This window comes from Buteo buteo, chromosome 4 (assembly GCF_964188355.1).
Source record: "Buteo buteo chromosome 4, bButBut1.hap1.1, whole genome shotgun sequence".
Taxonomy (NCBI): domain Eukaryota; kingdom Metazoa; phylum Chordata; class Aves; order Accipitriformes; family Accipitridae; genus Buteo; species Buteo buteo.
Genome location: NC_134174.1, coordinates 34,257,362 through 34,280,428, shown reverse-complemented (window position 1 = coordinate 34,280,428; position 23,067 = coordinate 34,257,362). Strand labels below are relative to the sequence as shown.

General features: G+C 41.1%; 1 protein-coding gene across 7 annotated transcripts in view; it reads right to left on the bottom strand.

Moving 5' to 3' along the window:
- The window catches only part of JMJD1C (jumonji domain containing 1C), a 171,435-nt gene that overhangs the window by 21,277 nt on the left and 127,091 nt on the right, over positions 1 to 23,067 (bottom strand). For 4 of the 7 annotated variants that reach the window (XR_012650077.1, XM_075025490.1, XM_075025491.1 and 1 more), the window contains 8 exons: positions 18,237 to 18,342; positions 13,237 to 13,361; positions 11,845 to 11,988; positions 11,534 to 11,726; positions 9,767 to 11,445; positions 6,484 to 6,656; positions 3,949 to 6,158; positions 794 to 995 (listed from right to left, as the gene is read on the bottom strand). Coding sequence is in view for 6 of the 7 variants with exons in the window: in XM_075025490.1 (XP_074881591.1) it covers positions 794 to 995; positions 3,949 to 6,158; positions 6,484 to 6,656; positions 9,767 to 11,445; positions 11,534 to 11,726; positions 11,845 to 11,988; positions 13,237 to 13,361; positions 18,237 to 18,342 (4,832 nt within the window). In the remaining variant the exon portion in view is untranslated. Of the gene's footprint in view, positions 1 to 793; positions 996 to 3,948; positions 6,159 to 6,483; positions 6,657 to 9,766; positions 11,446 to 11,533; positions 11,727 to 11,844; positions 11,989 to 13,236; positions 13,362 to 18,236; positions 18,343 to 23,067 lie in introns of those variants that run through there. The other 3 variants (XM_075025494.1, XM_075025495.1, XM_075025496.1) reach the window with 3 other exon arrangements.

Here is a 23,067-nt window from a genome sequence, read left to right as displayed (position 1 = left end):
TCTCTCCTTTATAGAGGAGAAAAAAACCCCAAAACTCTGACACTGCCACATTAGGAAGCAAATATTCTTACGCAAGAAGGTATTCTGAGTCCAACCTTGAAATGATTCCTGTAGGACTACCAAGTCTTGTAACTAAAGCTTCATTATAACATACTAAACCCAATCTAGTGAAAAATTTCCTGTTCAAAACAAGTTGGATATACACTGACAACACAGGCTGCATGCAAATTAAAGCTGTTTTGTTCTGTCTCAATAGCTGTGCTGCTTGCACCACGTACGCTATGCTGCATCCTGGAAATTATCTTCCTGAATTGTGAGTTTTCCTTGATTGGCCATTAATTGTGAAAAAGGAGGTCGCAACTCCTCTGTCCTCAGAAAACTCCCAGAAAACCTTGAGCAGCATTCCCACCATATACTGGCATAAGAACAATTACGAAAAAGTGCAACTCTGCGGTTTTACAACTTGTCCAGAATAACTGAAGCTTGCCTTTTGAAAATCCCACTTCAAATGTCAGACACCTGTGTAATGGTGATGTGCTGTATTTTCTGCTTGCCTAAGGTACACTGGGCAGCTGTTCTGATCTCTTCGCTATAAAGCTTTAAACAGCAATGAAGTCAATCCACAAAAGAAGTAAGAAATACAAATGTAAATACTGTTAAATTAGATGGTGTCTTTTATCAGGCAGACTGACTGAGCCAGAAAAATCAGACAAGCTTTCAAGCACACAAGTCTTTGTCAGTATCATTTTTAAAAGTTAAAACTCCACAATGTCAGGAAAATAGCTGTACTTACCGCCGAAAGTAGTAAAATCTACAAAATACTGGTGAGTGAGTTGGTTCTTCTCCTTTCTTACTTCTTATTAACCTACATTCTCTGCATTTTTGCAAATTTGGTCCTATTTCAGAGCAAGAATCATCCTGCAAAAAGGACTCTCCCGTTTGCTTCAGCTTCTTTACTTTGCGCCAATCTTTTAACACTGAGCGAGGTATACCAGCTGCAAAAGTAAGGAGAGTTTCAGGTGAGGTACTGGAGCCCTTATACACAGAACCCAGTCAGATCAGTCAGCGTTCAATGTTTCAGAAAGTACATCTGTTACCTGCACAACATATTTCATTAGTACTTCCATTTGTCTGCCTGTCAGCACTGAACTTGAAAAAAACATAGCTACCAATCAGACTTACACAGGCAGGAGCACAGTTAAGTACCTGCTGAGCTACCAGAAATACCTACAACATTGTATTTTCTCTCACATTAGGTGTACTGTTCACCAAATATTCCACCAAAACCACCTTCAGAATCTCATTCTTACAAACCAAGCAAAGAAATACAATACGCCAAGAAAGGTTTGAATTCTTTTTCAAGTGAAGATGTATATAAAAAAGTCAACAATTTAAGGAATGAAAGCAGAGCTTAAAAAAAGACCCATATCCTACTTCTTCAAAATTTATTTTTGCTGAGGGTTACAGATATGATTACAGAAGAGCAGCTCTATTCACATGTAACTCATCTGAACTTAATATAAAATATGTGGCATAAGAAGAACAGAATCCATTTACTCCCTGTCAAGTTTATTGGCTTTGCAAGGCTAAGTAGTACAATTCCATTTTCTATATTGAAGTCAGCAGATCTGACCCTGAGTAACACAAGGACCAAATCTATTGAGTACTATGTGCAATTTTCACATACACATTTTGAAACTGAACCCTGTTGTTATCTAACCAGGCTTCCATTTTAATGACTTTTAAAAGTGGTACTAGTTTTATCTGCAGATAGATAGAAGTATCTGTCATTTCATCTACCACTGCTCTTGAAAGTTCATGTCCTGTAAACAGGGATCTGATGTAGGACGATAGAGAGGTCAGAGTGCTAACTTCGGACTTGGTACCTGGGTTAAGATCTGTACTTTGCCAGAAATGACTTGTGCAAACTTTGCAAGTGACAGACCGCCTATGCCTCAGTTCACGGCCTACAAAATCCACTCCCAACTCATCCAAGGAGCATGATAGTAACTGGATTAAAACTTGAGAGCAGAAAAGGCCAAAGTACAGGTTTGCTGGTCTAAAACAATGTTTTCTGCCTTGGAACCAGAGATCCTGGGTGTCATCTGGATGCTGCCAGACTTCAAGCTCTGTGGCCAGAAACTTGGAAGACCCCCAGTGCTTGCAGAACTGTAAAATGACTTGCTTTGCAGGAGGGAGCCTGGCAGCCTGGAGCTCTGAGCATGCTGGCTAGCACACAGGCTCCCAGGGCTTGTCGAAACAGCATCGGGACAAAGCAGTTTTCAACCCTGGCAGTATCCAGATACCACCCACATTGCAAAACTGCCACCAAGCCCCAGATCCTGAAGCACAGTTATCTTCAGCCACCTACGGGGAGCCCAGGCAGCCGTTCCACAGGGACCTGTTATATCCTGAAAGCTCCTCAAGGTTGACTGTGTTTTTGTATACATCTTTGTGGAAAGTCCTTTTCGTAAGAAAATCTCTGACCAGTTCTCTCTCAGAAATTATAACAAAGCTCCCCCAAGATAAACTGACAAGGGTACCGGAACTGCTCATCTATTTAATGGGTCAAGTAGGGGAAACAGACAGAAAGATCCCAGGTCTGATCCCAGGTCAGCTGCTACCACGGGACAGGCCCAACCTGTTAATGTGCAGGACATGGGCTGTGCGACTCACAACAGAACGTAATACCAAGTCCTACCCATTTCCCAACCTAAGTTCCATGAAACAGCTCCATAATGTATTATTGTATATCACTTTTATACTTGGGTATCACTAGCCAAAACAAGAAGTCACTGCCTTCCCTTAACTTAGGTAAGCAATCCTTCTACAAACATTCTTTTGCAACAATACAAAGGTCATACAGACCTAACATGTTACATGTATACATTCACAGTTTAAGAAGTAAAACCAAGAAAGACGTTATAGGCATGTTCTCCTTGATCTTCCCTTTAGTTGGGGGGGGGGGGGGAAGGTAATACTACTATCACTGGACCCAAGCCAGAATACCTCAGACAGACTGCAACACTTCCAGCACCCAGTACAACTTAAGCATCAAGTACTCTCAGATACCAGAAGAGTAACTTTATACTCTAGGCAGTGAAAAGCCAGAGAATGTAATTACAGGGAGCAGTAGTCATATTCTTACTACCTGTACTTAAAAATTCTTGCAAAAAGTAATTTAATGGTAGACTTTCTCATACTCAGCCAGAACAAAGACAAAAGAATACTCCTTGAAGAAGAATAAAGTGGAATAAAAAATAAGGTAAGTTCTTAAATAAAATCTCTCATGTTGGCAGACCAGTTTCTCTCTTCAGATAAATCTAGTTACAATCTGCTACATGCTACAGTATTACATCTAAATTGAAATTTGTATTTCCCTAAATTTCTTTATTCCTTAAACAAGAGGGATGTTAACACCATGTAATACACATGCTAGTTAAGAGTGTGAAATGACTCTCCCTCAAACCTTTCATTAAATTAATCAAATCATAACAGAGTAGCATCAGGCTCTCAAGGAACTGCCTCTGGCTTCCTGATCAAAGGATGAATTAAAGCTCAACAATAGAGAATCGCTCCCTCCAGTAGTGCTCTAAAAATAAATGCATTAGGTCTTTAAAAAAAAAAAAATTAAAAAATCTCTCTCAATACAAGTGGCACAACTATATGCACCAGTCTGTTGAATTCTGATGGACAGCATAAACCAGTTTGTTTACTGCTTATTTTTAGGCCAAGAACCAGTTTGTTAACACATATATACAAAATACTGAACTTCTTAAACCAGGGTATTTCAAATGGCCTCAAGACAGATAAATCTGGACCTACTCATTTACATAAGCATGCTTTTTAACTCTTTTCCCAGCTATTGTGCATGACAAACCCTCCAGGATTTAACACTGTTAGACTTTACATTAGTCTGTCTCTTCCAAATCAGATTAATATACTCACTGCTGTTACTGCCGCTCTGTAACTTCAGCTTGCTTTTTTCTTTGGCACTCCTGCTAAGAACACCATTCGGTTTTACTTCTTCCTCTGTATCACCCTTTTTTTTCTGCAAATCATTTTGTTTCTTTTTGTAAGTTGGCTTGGGCTGCCTTTTAGTCCTTTGCTCTGACTTGCTCTCACTTTCATCAGAGTCTCCGCTTTCAGAGCCAGACTCGTAAGTTCGTTTTGCTTTTCTCCTAGGGTGCTTATCTTCCTTTGCAAACTTATCTGCCAAGATTTTACTATCTATGTTATTCTGCAACTCATTTGATGTAGAAGCTATTAAATTGACAGTACATGGCTTAATAATTTCTGAAACACTGTTCCCTGAATTCTCTTTTTTATTAGTGTTTTTATCTTCCTCCGAATGTCTTGTTAGCCAAGCCTTTTTCAGTTTAGTGTGGTAGTTTGGCTGACTCGTCTGGGAAGTTTGCCCACTGCCTACAGAGTTCGCTTTGTTTATTGTATTACAGACGATAGCACTGTCTAGGGAGACAGAGGTTGAAAATGTCTGATTTTTCACAGAGTTGGACTCAGTCTCACTGGTGTTACTACTTTTAAACTGAGCTGCAGCCAACGCTGCCTTGTGCTTCTTCAAATGGACAAAGTCGGTGGAGGTGGAGAATCCCGAGGAGGGCTGAGCAGTGCTGCCTGTCTTGCCAGCTGCGGGTGTAACCGGAGCTGTAGTGCTGACCTTGCATTCCTGGGTCTGTGCTACCGCCTGACTTGCTGCTCTCGAGGCAGTACACTCCAGCGGTGCGCAGGCCAAGACCGTATTCGATAAGGAGTAAGTCACTTCTGAACTACCCCAGCTTGACACACTGGTGGTAGTTGCTGCTGATGCGGTGACATCCGTTTTGGTACGGCAGATCATAGTTGTGGTAGGGGAGACAGCATGAGGAATGCTGCCTTGCGAGACAGCTGGAAATTTCTTTTCATACTGTGTGCGAGCACTGTCTGAGTTCATATTTGGCAGAATGATTCTTCCAGTCTCCCTGGCTTCCGCTGTTTTCAGGCAATCTGCTTGATTTGTCACAGCTGAAGATCTCTCACTAACTCGATCTTTGGAAGCAGACTGCATTACTGGTACGCTATCATATTTTGTGCTAGAAGGAGGACGCACAATAACAGATGCTGTAGCGGACTGTGACTTTCCACTCATTCTTTCAACATGCCAATCCACTTTTTCATTATTTAGGGCATTATTTGACTTCCATATTTCTGATAAATTCTGTTCAGAAGTGCCCTTGTAAACAGTCTGAGCTTCCTTCGGCTCAGGTACTAAAGTTGGTGGTTTTTGCAACTCCTGTGTTTTGCCACCACCAGCACTAACAGGTTGAACAGGGGTTAGAGTCGGAGGTGAAAGGCTGCTATAGCTGCTTTCCTTCTTCTCCAGGTTCTGGTGCACAGGGGGGTGAAACACGGGGGCTCTATGCAAGGCAGGCATACTCCGGAGTGTATTTGAAGATGAGATTGACAACTGAGTAGGGCTCCTGCTGTCACTTCTGAAAGAATTTACAGAGTGAGACTGCACTGACTGTGAAAGCTGCTCGGGTATCTTGCTCGCAGAGCCTTCGCACTCTGGTTGGTGCTTAATTAAAGGTGGAGGTTTTGAAAGAGAAGAAATGTAAGAGGGGAGAGACTGGGGACTAGCTGCTGTTGAAGGACAATTAGTTTGCTTATCAACATATGCACCTGAAGCTTCCTTTGACGGGTATGATCTCGGGGGTTCGTTTACTACACTGTTAGACAAGGTGGTGAAATAGTTACTCTGCGGCAAACTCTGTGGAACCGAATGCTTCATTTTATACAGTTCTGACACAGAGCGTTCAGTGTCTTTGTCATATTTTACTGAATGGCTTTTGGGACTTGAAGATAAGGATGTCACCCTGGAGTAGTTCTCTCTCTCTCCCTCCAGTGCCTTTATTTTAGCTGTAAAAGGAGCAACTTCAATACTTTCTTGGAGTATCCGTCTGTGTTCTTCTTTGTATTTGCTCAGTCGCTCCCCAGACTCCTGTGGTGGCCTTGGCAGCTGGTTCAACATTGGATCTGCAAAATGTCTGTGCATATGGCTCTCCTTTGCTGCCTGCGTTCTGCTCTGCTCTAGCTCCGTCTTTACTGGTGCAGTCGTAATAGAACGTAAAGGCTCAATAAATGCTTTCCTCTCCAGTTCTCTGTTTGAAAAAGGTTAAGCAAATACAGGTTAGTCTGAATGTAGCGCAACACGCTAAACGGAAGACCTTTCTTCCCATGCTCTGAACAAGATTAGCTATTAACACAAACTTTTCTTTATATTAGGTACAATTTTCAGAAGTCTTCAGGTGACTCGGGAACTCAAGTACCATTCCAAGTCAACAGGGCAGAGTCTGTTTTGCAGTATACTGACAAGCTTTTCTCTATCACAGGCACTTATGTTTACAAATAAACTAAAAGCAAGCTAGAAGACAAAATCAGCTGCTGAAATGTACCCTCTCACAAAGAATTAAACAGCAAACTTACTCTTTGTGATGCTCTACAATACTTTTGGACAATGGTGGGCTGGAATGCGTTGTCAGTTTGAGAGGCCGAAGGGGATCTGCACTGGATGGTCGCACAGGAATGTGACTCAGTAAACCAAGGCTGTCAGCTGAGGTCACCGGGGTGGGCTGGTGTAACCACGGGCTGGGAGTATTCTGTTAACACCAATCAAAACAAAACAAAAAAAAAATCAGATTTCAAAATAATCATGGGACCACAAGAGTTACTGTATCAAGTCCTACCAATGATCAGAGTGAAGTAATGTATTTCAGCATCAAATCATATACAGTAAATAAAATTTAACATTTTAAGTCACTTTTTGATCAACGGGAACGTCTGATTGCACTTCCCTTGGACTTGCGGCATACAAAATAGCTTACATGTTTCAGAAGCATTCTTAGAATTTCAAGTATTCAGCATGAATAGTTAATTCTAGAATGACATCTCAAGCTCATCAAAATTAGCAAACCAATGATAGTCTAACAGCACTTAACTTCAGTTACTGGTAAACAGACCATTAGCTCTTCAATGAATTGGAGGAAGTATTTCTTTCAAAAGACAAATATGGCTTAGTATTTCTGGAACACAATTTCATCTCCAGCTTTGTAACAAATCTCAATATAAGGGACAGAAGTATCTCTTTCCTGGATGGTTCCTCCCCTCCACCCAACCAAATGATTAAGTACGATAATCCTAATTAATCTGCTTTATTTTGCCAGGCATTTTTATTTGGCATAATTTCATCAGCAGCACTCTATTAAAACCATAAATGTACACGCCTGCCATACTTCGCAACACGGCAAACGCACAGTACACATAATTTTGTGCTGTGTACCTAAATACTCAAAAGGTGGGCAATACCAAATTCCTCGTTTACACACACTGTGATAGCCTTAATTTATGAAACTGGTTTTTAATTGACTACTTAGGTATGCTTCTGTTTTCTTCTCTGAAACTTGTGTGAACAACTCTGCAGAAAAGACCAAGAGCAGCTCTCCGTCCCTCTCCCCTTTCCCTCTCTCCTCTGAGACCTGCTTACGAGAAACGTGCTCAGAGGAGTGGAAAGGCAGGGCACCCTGTCGAAGTGGTGCTCAAGCGCTAGGGACAAGCCAAGAAGGGACTGGGACAAGAGTGAGCAGAGCTCTCGTGCGCACCCTGAAGCCTCTCAGCGCTGCTCCACCCCTAACTCCTGGTACTGCCCAGAACGGGTCCTCCTCTGCTCAGCAGTCCATCCCTCTCCTTCTCCCCAGTCTTGACGACTCCCAGTTGAGAACTGCTGCAGCAGAAGGGGAGCCAAGAGCTCTCATGACACATGCACACAGAACAGAATAGATCTGCAGGTGCTACAACTTTGAAGTTCTGATTTCTGTACTTTTGAATATTTAAAGCAACCGCGTGGGTTTGGGCTAACAGTTTTAGTGCACACATTTCCTAGGCCAGGAGTTCCCACGCTGTGGTGGGTTCCCACGAATAGCCTGTAAGCTGTATTAAAGTATTATGCAAAAAAGGCCCATCACCTTCTCCCTAGAGGAGCTGGTGAACATCTGCCTGAGCACCAAGCATTGCCCAGACAGCTTCGTGACTCCACCTGCAACCATCTACAGCCCAGCCCAAAGATGGGAGCTGCCACAGCCACCTGTGGACAGTAGGAAAAAGGTGGGCTTGGGGTCATGCTTCCTTCAGCACAAGGACATGGCTCAGCCCTGAGCTGAGGGTGGTTGCTCCTGCTGCTGCTGTTACAGCTGAAACACAGATCCCTTTCTGCGACTGTGGCATCCATGCAAACCGACTCTGGAAACGCCCATTCTGGGTTTCTAAGACATATTTAAAAAAAGGCCTCCAGTGCAAGAGCCAGAAGACAAGTCACCACAAGACAATTGCCACATATCAACATAATTAAAAAGCTACGTGCCTCGGTATGCAGGGCTGCATACTTCAGGCAGCCAAAATGAAAACAGAGTCTATCGTAAGTTCTTTAAAACGGACTTCAGTATGGGGTGGAGCAGGCAGCAACATGAAAAGATAAACCCACCTATAGTTTTCTCTTAGGCTTTTCTCCTCTGCTGCGTTTGACTTTATCACATTTGAGATCAAGCTGACTTCATATTACAAGGCCAATTCAAACTGACTGTTTGGGAGAGACTTAGCCACAATGGTTTGGCTTTTCTCAAGAATGAGGCTGGGGAAGAATAGCTTTCCCCATGATGAAAAAGAAAAAAATCTTTACAACCATTCAGGAACTCCAAGCTTTGACGCAAAGGCTTACAATCTGGCAGAAGGACCACTGTCAGCGACATGCCTTTTGTGGTCCCTCTGAAAATCTGCCCAAATTAGGCCAAGTTGTAAGCCTCAAAAAATCAGTATGCACATGCTCAGTGGAGGTTTGATGGAAGCTGGCAGTAAAGCTCTCCAAAGTTTCTGTCTGCGCTGCACATGCTTCATCTTACACTGCTTCTCTAAGGTGCCTGCAATGAGCATGCCATATCCCAAGACTGCAGGAGCTGAGAAAACTTTTCCTGTAATTGCCACGTCTGCCTGCCAAACACCGCCGCCGCACTGGGCGCTAGGCTGAAAAACACAAACCGTTTCTTCTGAGACTTCAGTGGTTATACTCAGCATACAGACAGAGGAATCACCCTGACTTGAATATAGAAGAGTAGAAAGCAGATGGGAAGGCAGGGATGTGTGTCAACAGGAACAGAAGGGGAGAGAACGATATGCCAAGAGAGGGTACACAGATAGGTGTAAAGACAAGAGAAATGGGTGTACGGTGCAAGAAAGATTTATAAATGCTAGAGTATTTCTCTTCAGAACTTTCCACTGGATTTGGTACTCCTTCCGTCTCAGCCTTTCTCCATTATGTAGCGAGCATACATGAAATTGCACTATAAAGACTACTGTCCTACCTCTCCTAGTATTTAACTTACACAATGGTTTTCATAGTTTGAGGTAGCAAATATTTACCCTGTGGACTTCCAAGTCCCAAACCAGCTGGTTGACCTCACTTGGTCATAAACTCAAAACAAACGTTTCGTCTTTCTTTAAAATACTTAGGAAATCAAGGTTTGGAAGAACTCCCTACTCACGTCCACTGTGAGACAGCGGTTACTAGTGGATTTCCATTCCAAGTTATCTGCCTACTCAAAAAACCCACCACCACTGCACACCCGGCGTAACACAAACTACCGAATCTGTACCTAGAAAACCACCGCTGGGAGACACCAGCCCCAGGTAAATACGTCATTAAGAAACAAGCTCAACTTACCCTTCTCAAGGAAGCCTCCGCGTTAACAGGAGTCTCTGGGTGGACCCATTTGGAGGAGGGCAGACCGAGTCCTGAGTAAGCATGTGTTCCGTTTGGATACTGCCAAATAATTGGATAAAGCCCTAGCTGATTATAGGAAGCAGAAGGATGAGCTTGTCCAAGAAGATGTGGAGACTGGTGTTGTAACATCTGTTGCTGCTGCTGGTGTGCTAATGCCAAATGGCTTAAGCTGCTAGCATGAGCAGTCTCTAGTCGCGGGTGGCCACCCAGCAAGGAGGCAGCAGGCACTCCGGGTAACACTGCAGGAAGTAGATGGGGGTGATGAACAGAATGGTGGGATGCAGTACTAAGGGGGTGAGTGTTAATAGCAGACAAGGGAGCCTGAGCTGAAGACCCAGCTAGCAGATGGGATGAACCAGTTAATGCAGGATGATGAGCGTTGGGATTTAAACAGGTTCGGTGGGATGAGGAATGCAGAGGATAATTATGCTGATGCAAATAAGGTGAAATGTGATTAGTTCCTGTTTCTTGTCCAATCAGAGTGGGGTCCCTGTACACCGTGAAATGTTCATTCTTGTCAATGATAAGAGGACTTTTAGTAGCTTCTAGAGCGCTAACTCTAGCTGGAACTGCATGAAAACTAGACCTAGGCAAATCATGATCAGTTTTATTGGCTGACCTTGTTAATCCAGTAGCATGGCTGCTTTGGGAACTAACCTTCGACTTCACAGTATCGGAAGATTGGGTGAATTTAGGCTTAACATCAGGTGACTTTGTTTTAGGATGATCAACTGAAGCACTAGGTTTTGACTTCACAGAATCAGGGACTGGACTTTGTTTATGCAGTTTACTCTCTTCTGCTAGAGAAGCTACAGTTAACGAAGACATAAACGAGCCATATTGTACTTTTTCTTTTTCAGGATTTAAGTGTTCATTTACTGATAACGTTTTTACAACCCCAGGTTGTATCAAATCCGTTTTGTTAACGACACTGCTAACCCAACTTTGATCAGCTTCCTGTTTTCTTGCTTCAAGGAAATTTGCATTTGCAAACTGCTGTTTTAAATCGCTGCTGTGAGATTCTATTTTCTGAACCGTTTGCAAACCAAAGGTACAGGTACTTGCAGCATTATCCTGGCTCTCCTTTTCAGAGTTGTTTTCATTAGTAATGTCAACAACACATTTTGGAGTAGGAGGTCTGGGTACAAATTGCTCATTTTTTAATTCCGCAGTGTGATGTTTTTCTGCATTGCACTCTTGAACATGTGGATCCTTGGCATTCTGTTCATAAGGTGTTGGCTGCTCTGCTGCATGGAGTGAAGATTTTTGCTGCTGATCTAAGATGGATGACTTCAGTCTTTCTGTCTCTTCATGTTTTTTATCCTCCTGTATTTCATCCCATGGAGACCGCCTATCTGTTAGTGTCTGTTCTCCCTCAATAGTTTGGGATTTTCCTTCTTCTCCATTTATCTTTGAAGTGTTCTTGCTTTTTAACTCATTTTCTGAATTTTGCTCTGAGGACGAGTCTGTTAATCTTTTATTTGAAATTTCTGAGTCACTGCTCTCAGAGTAATCAGAGATATTGTCTGTCCGCAGTCTCTTCATGTTTAGTTTTTTGTCATCCTCTTCAGGTTTTCTTCTTTTACTAAGGAAGTGTTTAGTTTTGGTTTTGGGGTTTTCTGTAAAAGATAAAAACACGTCTATCACATTTTCAGTCTTAATACAGTTTTAAGGAGCTCTCCCTCCCTTTCCAATAACTGCTTTTACCTCCTCGACCTATATAATCATATCTTTCTTCTTTCATCTTCTCTTCATCAGGCATACTGCTATCAGAGCCTTTCCTCTTATTTGGCCGAGTATTCCTCTGTTGCTGGTGCTGGTGAGAATTCTGTTTTGGTGCTGCAGTTTGGGAATTCATTGCTGGTCTGGGACTATTTGCTTGCGCACGCGTATAATGACCCTAAAAATAATTTTGTGATTAATGCACTTAAATGCAATTTTAATCTGTGATTTTAAACATGTATTTTTAATAGTCGCAATATACAAAAATACTTAGGTAATAAGATAAATGTATCTACGTGGACTGTGTTGCTGTTCTGGTTGGAACGAGACCGTCGGCGTGAAGTGATGCCAATATTTTCACCTTTCAACAAAGAGTGAACAACATCATCTAGAAAGGTCATCTGAACCATAGAAGGATCAACATTCTGAGGTTCTAACACCTGGTTTATTAAAAAAAAGAAAAAATAATAATAATCAGATGTTCAGACACTGCCCAATCTGTATTTTGTGTTCACCAGTCTATTCTGTGTGCTAAAGACTAGAGAAAAGCCTACTTAATCCTGACAAGCAGAACTGACATATGATTCTCAACAAAGACTGGGAACAGAGTAAAACCAAAGCAAATGTGTCTTTAAAAAAAAGTTATTTTTACAGTGGTATGTAAAAGAGAAAGTACCCCACTACCACTTCCTTCCCTCCCTTCACTGACCTGTAAATTTGAAATTAAAAGACACTGAGCTCTTCATAGAGTAACCCTTAAGTAGCAATTACAACATACAAAAATTTCATAGAATTTATTTAATATACTATAAAATATACTGCATAAGCACATTACAATATTGCTTCCAACAAAAGCAAAACTGCAGAAAGAAAGGAACCAAAATGACTGGAGAGAAGAACTCTAAGGCTGGCAGAGTGTTACTAGTGAGGGATATTTCGGAAAGAAGGAAATGCTAACCAGATCTTTAATCATTATGTCACAAATAGAAAAAAATAATATTTGGGAATAGCTAATTAGAGCAAATTGAGGGAAAGAACGTATGTGAGCATTAGACTAGTCTTAAACTTTTATTGTCACACATGATTTTGTCAGTCATTTCAAGGCAGACAGGTCATTCACTGTATTAACTTTGAGTCATTACCCTGGTCTCCTGAAATAGAATTCGTTACTGCCACTAAAAATACCAGTATTAATTCTTTTTGTAACATCAACTTCAAAATACAAATAAACCCCACCACAGTAAATGTAAATTAGGGCTGCATTAAATGCTTAATTCAATAAACTGCAGAAAGTAGATATTTCAATTGCTTGGGAGAAGTAATCACTACTGCAGCGCTAAAAGATTTCAGTGTTGAGAAAAGAAATTCTCAACAGAGCTGACAGGGAAGACCAGTTCTTAAAACTAGACCGCTTCACTTCAAAGACTTCACTAGTCAAAAAGTGACAGAAGAAAAGCAGAACTGTAGAACTGGTGCTAATCATATCATTGCACAAACGTTCAGCTTCAGGATGGTTTTAACTGCTAGTCCAATGCAAAGTCATGCTGTAGTTTCAGCGCAGTAATAGACCCGCCCTGCTGGAACTGAACAACTCAGTGTATTTCAGAGTACCACAAAAAAAATTTTAAAAACTCCCAACACATAGTTTACTCGAAGCTTGTTTTCCCAGTATGACATATCAAACTTACCTGGTCATTCATAACAACCATAGTGCGGGTGAAGAGATCATGATGAGTAATGATACCGGTAAACCACTGGGTGGCAGAATCCTGTCTGTACACTCTCACCCTATAACCATTTAAGGAGTACGGACCTTTAGAAGGGGAAGAAATAAAAAAAGCCGTTGAGGAATTCAGCAAAACAAAGTATAAATGGGTTTTCCTGTTTTTTTAAGCTTCACAGCACACATATAGTGCCCACGGCATGGACAACAAACTACAGGCAATCCTGGCACAGCACTGCCTGTGGATTTCACTTTTATTCAGGAAGACATTTTGAAATGCAAATGGTACGTGTAAGGCTGCTTTAAGGTCAATTCTGCTAACATTTTCAACATACAGTTTTCTTATCTAACTAAATCTTTCTGCAACCATGATGACAAATGATGGGAAAAATTCCTGCCTACAAACAGCAACAGTAGAAAAGTAATCTGAAAGGCTAGAAAGTGGCAGCAGCAGGTTATACAGAAGCTATTTAACAGGCTAGTCGCATGCCCGGATGCTTTGCTGGCGAAAAGATTCAAATCTTGGTGGTTAGGCTCTGCATCTGCCAAGCTTTTCCCATAAGTGACCACAGAGTTTCTCTCCATTACAGCAGTTGGAAAGGCAGCTGAGTGATCCTGTCCCTGCTATGGCCACACAGAACACTCAAAAACACACACGCTACGAGGGCTTTAGCTCCTGTTTTCAGATGTATCAACTGCAATGAAACCCCGCACGCTGTCCCTTTGCAAAGATCAGTTTAATTCACTTCCAAAAGCCCACGGGGGTGGGGAGATAGTATGATACAGTATTTATTTTATAGATGGTTTCAAGACCCAGAAATTGAGATTCAGCAGTTTTATTCACATTCAGTGTCTCACTTGATCATCGGGACCCTAAGTTTCATCGCAGTTAGTGTTTATATAGCATTTTGTATGACCAAGCAACACTGCCACAGAGTTCAGTTCCAACTGTGTGGGTTTCACTCCTTCCGCAACCAAACCCCAAGTCCCAGGTCAGGCATACAGGAACGGAAGCAAAACCAGTCAGTGACAACCTACAAAAAGCCTAACTTAAATGATTTAAGAGTGCTTAGTTGCTCAACCACACAGCGAAGGCCAGAATTCCCCTGTCTTTCCTAAAGATAATTTTTTTCCAACCCTTGCCCAGTATATTAAGCAAGCTCAAACATCTGCAGCAAACAGGCCAGGGACCTCAGAGGTGACAGCTTTCTCTAGTAAAATATCCATATTCACATGACTGGGTCCATTATATCCTCTGCACGAGAAAGTGTGTGATCATAAGGACTGCTTTTAACATCAACATTTGAGAGATCAAGAGAAATGCAAAAGCAGTAATAATTTAAACATTTCCAAGTGGTCTTAGGGTTTAATTTTGGAACCTTAGCAAGGCCTTCTGAAATACCTTTTGCATGTGATTATCTAGGTTTTAAAACAGCTGGGAACAGAAACACTATGCAATGGCACCCATCTTTGACCCACATCCGCATCATTCACTGCACAACTGAAACCCACTGAACCCTCTGAGCTACTGGCACTAACTCATCCCCGGAGCATGTTTCCAGCTGCAAAGACATGGGTCAAAAGCACACCAGCATGGGCACTGTCAATCACCAATACGTATGGGCAGAAAAAGAGGAAGAATCTCCAAACTTATGTCTCACATTCCTGGTCTTGGACCAGACAAGGTTCCCATGGGGACACATTTCCTCATGGCTTCTCTCCAATCCTTACTTCATATGCCCCTGCAAAACGCCTCCAGCTCAGCTCCCACACTTCTGGCTGTCTGACCCAACCGCATTCTCCATGTCTCGAACTTTTAATGGCTGTCCCAAAGCTCTGCCTTGTTCAGACAGTCTCAGTAAAATTTTGCCTGTGTCTCTTCGTGCAAATTTCCCATTCCTACTTTCCTATCCCAGCTCCTCCTCTCTTGCATCCTACTGTTAACTGCACAATGATTTTCAGTCTCTTGCATAACCAGAACCAGCCTCTCCCCTTTCCCCAGCTTCTTGTCTCATTTTAGAATTTACAATTCCAGGCCACTGGCTTCCAAGTCCTTTCCCAGTCTTCTCAGCTTACAAGCTCCATCCGTCCTTCTCCATCAGCTTCCAGCTTCTCTTATACTCTTCTGCACTGACCCAGTGCCAACTTCGTTCCTCTTACTCCTTGTTCTAGTCTGTGTCTGCCCTTCATCCCAGCTGTTATCCTATCTATTTTTAAAAGACACTTTATCTACCTTTAAAAACAGCGGAGAGGGGGAGTTCTTATGTGCTGCTGGCGTGTCAGAAAGAAGGAGAAAAATGAAACTGCGGTCATACGACACAGGACAGCTCAGCTCCAGCCCAGCCCAGCCCAGCCACAAGCAGCCATTACAGGAAAAGCCTGGCTTTGTCTCCAGTCCCTGGCTGAATCACACTCAGCTACACATTGTTGAAACAGTCACTGCAGTACTATCAGGAAATATCTTGAGGGCTGAAGCACGCTCAGTGTTTCAGGAGGACTATTATACACACAGCCTCAGAGATTGTAGTGCTAATAAATCTAAGAGGAAGAAAAAATTCAAAGATTTTAATTGTTAAAAATCAAAGACACTTTACCATGTTACTTGAACTTGTTTTATTTGTCCCAAAAGCTTTCAACTTGGCCAAGTTTGGGAGGAGTCTGTTTTTTTAAAACAAGGAATAAACTACTTTCCTGCCAAACCTACAATCTCTACTGCAAAGCATGCTGCTGTGCTGCTGCCCAAAGAAAAGGTCGCAAGGGCCAATTTTTTTCTTTAGTCTCATTCTTGTAAATAACTGGACCAGTTTTGACTAAAATTCCCCCTGCTCAAATTGGCATCTTTCTTTTCAAACATTTGAAACCCAATTTTAATGTTTTTCTCCGACCCTCCTCTTTCTTCAGATAAACTGCGTTTTAACTGTGATAGTCACAGTAGAAAATACTAAGATAGGAGATGAAGGGTTCAGCATCATAGACAACAAGGAAAAGGCTGGGTCCTAAAAATGCTGTAGAGGACGAAGTAAGAGAATACAGTAACAACCTTAATAGATGCGTCTAGACAAGGTAGAACTGAAAATGTTGCTTAAACTGCAGGGAACAGGGAAATGGTAATAACGGAGAAGGTGAAGAAAACCAGGGAAGGGAGGGGAGGAGAAAAGAAGAGTAACATGACTAGATTACAGCAGCTAGCACTGCTAGAGGGCTGTCTGTAAGCCACTGAAAGGTTTGTGCCAAATGCAAAGTCTCCGTGACCAGGAGCAGATTATGTCCCAGGAGAACGTGACAGCAGTCTCTGCTGGCTGACCACCACCCCACGGGCCTCAGGTGGTGGCACTGCAAAGGCCCTGGCGGAGGATGGCACGTCACTGCCCAAGGAAGCACATCTCTCCTCAGGCCACACTGCGTCACATCAGGTGAGCAAGTGGATTTGAAGTGCAGCTTCTCCTTGGACAAGGAGAGCTAGTCTGCCAGGACGTTTGGATTAGATTCATCTCATCATTTAAAATACTCCTAATTTGTGCACTTCTAAGCATCCAAACATCTCTTTGAGAAATTATATAGAATTATATGTATGAAGACAAAAATGCAGTTTCTGAAATGATGGGACGTAAATGAATTGTGTGGATGATGGGCTGGCAGTTTCATTTAGATGACTATTTCAATATTGCTGGGGCTTTGCTCAAGTACTGATTCTGTACCAGTGTACACAGAGGCTTTTATAATTGTCTTATTATTGTTACTCTAATAAAATACAATAAACAAGCTCAATTTTAGTTTCCTTTTCATATAGCTCTAATTTGATTTCACATCACCTCTCAATCCAGTTTTGGCTGCAGATTTCATCAACAGACTATTAACTCATGTTGTATCTGAGGATATTTAGATAAAATCTAAAATGACTAACACCGACATACCAACTTACTACCTACACAATTCCACGCATTGCTTTTTTCAGCATCCTTTCTCTGTGGCCCTTAAGAATAATCATATCTAGTCAAATTAGAAACTCCACAAAATGAAAGACAAAGTTTTTTTCTGTAACTTCAGTATTGTACTTACCATATTCCTTTGGTCTTCTAATCTTAGTTTTATCAAAGAAACCAGACAGCAAGCAAACCTCAGCACCATCCTTAAAATACCAGATTATTCACTGCTCCCCTCCCAACCTTAACTTACAGAATGACTGCTTAAGCATTTTTGTCCTGGAATTGCTTTACTGCTTGCCTGGGGATTTTAACCCAGACCCACAGAGGTTAGTTTCTCCCATTGCTAGGAATGCCTCTGTAGAGCTGCCTGTCAGTTCTGCAGAAAGTTAATGAATATAATGCAAATGCTTGTAATATTTTTATTATCGGCAAGATTGAGGCAAAATAATTTATTCTAATTCATACTAGTTTTCACATAACTTGTATCTACACTGTAAAAATGATGTATGCATTTGCTGCAACCTTCCAGCATTAGAATCGAGTTACAAAATCGTAACTGATTTGAAAGGCACTTTTCAATCAGGGGGTGAGGGTATGGGGTGGGGATTTGTAAGTATTCTTCATCTGTGACAGAACTGTGAAGAACTACAAGCACAGACAGCTGAGAAGTTATCACACGTAACAGTAACACTAACAGAGCACAGAACAGTTTTAAACATGCTAGAAGGTATGTAGTTGCCATTCATACACTTATTTTCACAACAAACTTTATAAAAATACCTGCATTCAGACTAATGATATTCAGCATTTGCTGTAATTGCTAAAAAATCAAACAAGTTAAGAACAGTCTGAAGAAGTCACGCACAGCTTCTTACATAGTCTTGTTTTCTTGTATTAACAAATACTTCCAAAAAATAACTTCCAAATTAGAAATATATTCTCCATTATATCACAAATGCTATGGGATGAGTCCCACACAACTAGTGGCCTTCAACTAGCTAACACAGAATAAAAATAACACAATTTCCCACATAATTACCTTGCATAAAAATCTCCTGAACCTTTTGTTCCTTTACCCAGGCTTTTACTTCCTCATGTAACTGCGGGTTATCCCTGAGAACTGGGTTTAGACTGTCTACGTCGTCCTAAAGTAGAGATTAAAAAAAGAACCATATGTTATGTTTACTTGTAACATTTCTGGTTTTTTTCCTAGACGTATTTTAGAGTACAATATTAGGTAGTCTGATGCTAATTTTACTGATTGCCTACAAATCCCTGTGTTATTTTTAGAAAAAACTTAAAAGCATAACAGTGCTAGAAGTTATTTCATGGGAACACGGTATGTCAGATCCCACATGTGGCCAGACTTGTAAGCTATTAATAGGATCACACTTTCATAAATACTGTCTTACTACAAGCTAAAATTGCCCTCTAAAGACTTCAATGTTTACAGGTATGCAGAAAGAATTGTTTAAATAATGGTTAAATGAATTTTTAAACAAAAATTATTTTCCGTATCTGTAAAATTTAATATGGACATACTGAGCATAAACATAGATATAAAACCCACAAAGATAATGCATTGAGAGATAGCTGCACTTCAAGAGAAACAAAACATTCTGAGAGAAACACCATTACTGATTATCAAATATGTAGGCCTTTGTTCATTAGGTAATTTCAAATAAGACATGCTTTAATTTTTATTATATTCAGTTCTCCTGGAAAAGATTCTTTTTCACTATATTTGAGTAGGACATCATCTGGGAAATTAAGATGTATTTGGTGGCACTGTCCTCCTAACAAGGAAAAACTAGGCACAAAATCTGGTTCATATCCTTGAAAGCATGGCTTAAATCATCTTTTATCTCTAGTCTCTTAGAATACCTATTTCTCTACTTCAGAGCAAACTTGCTATTTCTGCCTTTGAGGCTGTGGCAGAAAAATAAAGCTGCACTGCAGCTTGGTGACGCCTCGTACAGAAGACAGCCTTGGAAATCCATGAGCTGCAGGAACATTCATTTGTGCCAAGAGAACTTCAGACAGCTAAAATAATCAGAGTGATTCTCCACATACAAAATGTAAAATGTTTTATCAGTACTGCAGCTGAGATAAAGTAATTTCTTTCCTTGATCTCAAACAAGCTCCTTGATGTTTCACAATTTATTATGAAGAGCTCCAGCCACAGAATACAAAGATACAAGCAACACTCAGGGAATCGTGCATTGCTGCCAGGCCCTCAAGTGACATGAGCAATTTCTCTCTATTCATCTGGATGCGATTATTCCTGCTAACCAACTGATCACAGGATGTCTATTTCAAATTCAAAATTCACTTCCTGACACTTGAAGATTTGCCGTGCTCCAACACAGAGAATGGCATCAATGCTTCGGTTATTAGAGAAAATTACTCTCTCTCCTTATGCTTTTGAAAAGGATATGGCCTTGGATCCAAAAGGAATGGTCAATATGATCATTTTAATACATGTACAGTGGAACAAAGTAAACGTGAAGGGTAACATCAACAGGACCTCCACCACCAGGTTAAAAACACCAACTAGGTAAGTACGTTGCTAGCATTATCAGAGGCACAAGAGGGTCAACACTAAATTTATTCAAGAATGGCAGAGTAGCAAAACACTGCCCCTCCTGAGGCAATCTAAGAAGGGTATTAGCTGTTCTACTTTCCTGTGCAAATCCATTTTTTGCATTGATCCTACATACAGAAGCAACACCACCACTGGAAAGAGGGAATTATTTGCCAGGGGAACCCAACAGACCCTGGAACTGGAGCTGTGTGATGATCATTCATCTGTCCTCCTTCCTATGCACTCTTTCACAGCAGCTGCAAGAGATTCCTGTACCAAAAATTTCCCCTCTCAGATCCACAAGCATGAGACCTAAGCAATAGACTGAGGCACTGCAATACTGGGAGTCTGCCTGACTTAAAAATGCAGTTAATATGCAGAGCTCGTACATTTTGATTAATTCTTTCAGTCCCATCTAAGAGAATTTATATCTTCATTTCAAGGCTACACACTGATTAGGTACCATGAAGTCAGGCCTGTTACTCTTAACGTTATTCTACTTCAGTGAGTTCTTTATGCAAAGTTTTTGAGTCTCTGCGTTCTCTTGAGCCACTTTTGATTTGTTTCTGAAGGCAACACACACTGCTGCTTTTCTTTTTTTAGATTTCACATCCTTCCTAGGCATCTTTGAACTTGACACTGAAGATACTGGTGATCCTACAGACAATGCATTTGAATCTTTTTTGTTCTATCTCCTATTCACATGCCTGACTAATCAGTACCTTTGATTGAGAGTGCTTCATGTGAACACTTAGAAAAAAAGACTGCAAAGTCTGTTTTGTACTTCTTTCCTCACTCCTGGAGAAAAATGAGCTCATCTCAAAGATGAGCTACAAAAGGCACAAGTGAGGACAAAGATCCATTACACAAACTACATGCAGGTATGACTGGGATTACGTAGAGGATATCAATGAGAACCCAGAGTTTCTAAATACACACACACAAAATACACATTTAACATACCATGACTGGAAAAAAAAAAAAAAAGGTGTTTTGCTTCTAGACACGAACATGCTATACATTGGTCAATAGAAATCAGTACAGCAAAGCAAAATTGTAACTGACAACTGAAGCTCAGAATCAAGATACTGGAAAAAAAAAGGCTCCTGGAATTTCAAAAATTCTGTTCTTTTGTGTACATATTACATATATCTATGAAAAAATATGTGCACCGTGACTGACTTTTTTCCACCATTAATCTTAAATCTGAACATCTAAAAACTAGGAAATTAATCGCATAGTGTATTAAAACTATAAGGTGATGGCCTTAAGCACACTGTTTTAGCACACACCACAAACTTTGGCAAAAACAGGGAGACAGGGCAACAAGCAAGGCTGGTGACTTGCAGTCTCTTCCCTGTCTTAGCACAGAAGATGAGCAGATGACTTTGCAGCGCCCAGTCCTTTTCCTTACCCTGTTATGTGTATTGCCCAAGAAACAACCACTCTGTCTACAGATTTGAACCTTGGCAATTATGACCTTCAGTCTTCCCCTCGTTCTTGGTCGAAGTAGCAAGATTGACAAGACTAACCCACAGAAGAATTAAATGCCCTGCAGGATTTTCCTCCAGACTTCATTTGAAAGTAGTTTTACTCACAAAAGTATGCTACCCTCTCCTAGACTAGTTTTTCCACAAGTCCTGGAATACCTCCTCCAGGAGGATGTTAAGGCTGGTTTGAAATCCTTATGAAATGCAAATCAGAATGCAAATCAAATAAATGGGACTGCAATTTTCTTCTTCAAATCTACTGTAGGAAGCTCTTTATGTACTTCATACAGCAGTGCCCCTTGCTCCACAAATGACTATATGCAACACTGGGAAGAAGATAAAGGGCATATGGGCTAGAAAGATATGGTCGAGATAATCCTTCCTGCCCTTCTGGAAGACAGTCACATGAAGCAATGTGACTACCAGAAGCTTGCCAATCTATGTAAAGTTTTTTAGATCTTTGCTGCTATTCTTCCTTCTTTCCAGACCAATAGAGGAATTCACTTCTGGTGGAGTGGACTTTCTGCTTAATTATCCAAAAAATACTTAAGTCAGCTGCATGTCTCTCTAGGTGATAATTCTCACCCACTGGGGACGTGCTCAACTCCTAGGAAGTCCTGAGAAGGATAAAGAATGAAATTTTCCCAAATAAAGTGATCCACTGTTTTTTCAGAGTGTATCTGTTCTTTCTTCTGGTGTAAAATGATAGAGCAGGTTGGAAACTATAGACCATACCATCAGGTTAAGATACCACGCTACTTCAACCAGAAAGTAGAAATCTTTCTTCAGAGAAGCATTTTCAGGGAGCTTATTCGGACAAACATAATTTATCAAAGCCACAGGTGAACAAGTGCAAATCACTTACAATGCTTTGAAATTCATTTAAGTCATGATCAAACAGGAATTTCAAAGACAGTACCCACAGAAAAAACAAGTCAAAATCCAAATACATATAGAATTCTCCTACTCAAGCCCCATCCACAAACAAAATACTGTCCAGGATACTGAGAGGCTTCCCGGGATGAGCCAAACCTGCACAGTGACCAAAGACCATACAAAGTGCCTTCTGAAAGGCTCAAATGACCACAAGCTCCTTTTCCATTTTGGGCAGCCAGGCACATTTGTCATGGGAACGCCTGCACGCCACAACTCTCTACCTTCCCAACAAGTCTTGAACTATTGAAGCAAAATGTTTCCTCAGCATTTTAAAATACTTCTCCAATTCATTCTTCACAAAGAGGGCAGAAAAAAGTTCATTAATTCGAGAGATGAAACCCCAGAGCACAAAACAACAACTAGAAAGTGGATTCAAGTAGCTGCTCCTATCCCCAATCACACAGCCTGCATGCTGCTTATAGGAGGGTACAGAAACTCCAGTCAGCTGTCAACTCCCCATTTTCAGTGAAGAAGAGAAGAACTGACAATATGCATTCCAGGAAAATCAGTCCTGGAAAAACAGTGGCTTTTGGCACTAAAAAGACTTAAATCAGAGCCCTGAAGACCAAGCCTCAACACATGCCGTGCATTAGGAACCTGCAAATGTTTATTTGGGAAAGTGCCCTCCTTGGCCACGGTGTCTCTGCATTTGGTTTCAATACATCAAGGACATCTTTTTAATATCAGTAGGAACTCATTTCAGCTAGTGTTTTACAGAGAAAGACTAAGTAGATTTTGCAGTCCTCACAAAGGTCAACACCACATTAGTCCTCACCATCTGTGGCTTAATTAACTATAGCTTCCTCTGGCTGCTTAGAGGTTTTCTGATAATTTAGGACACGAATTAAATGAAAACTAGT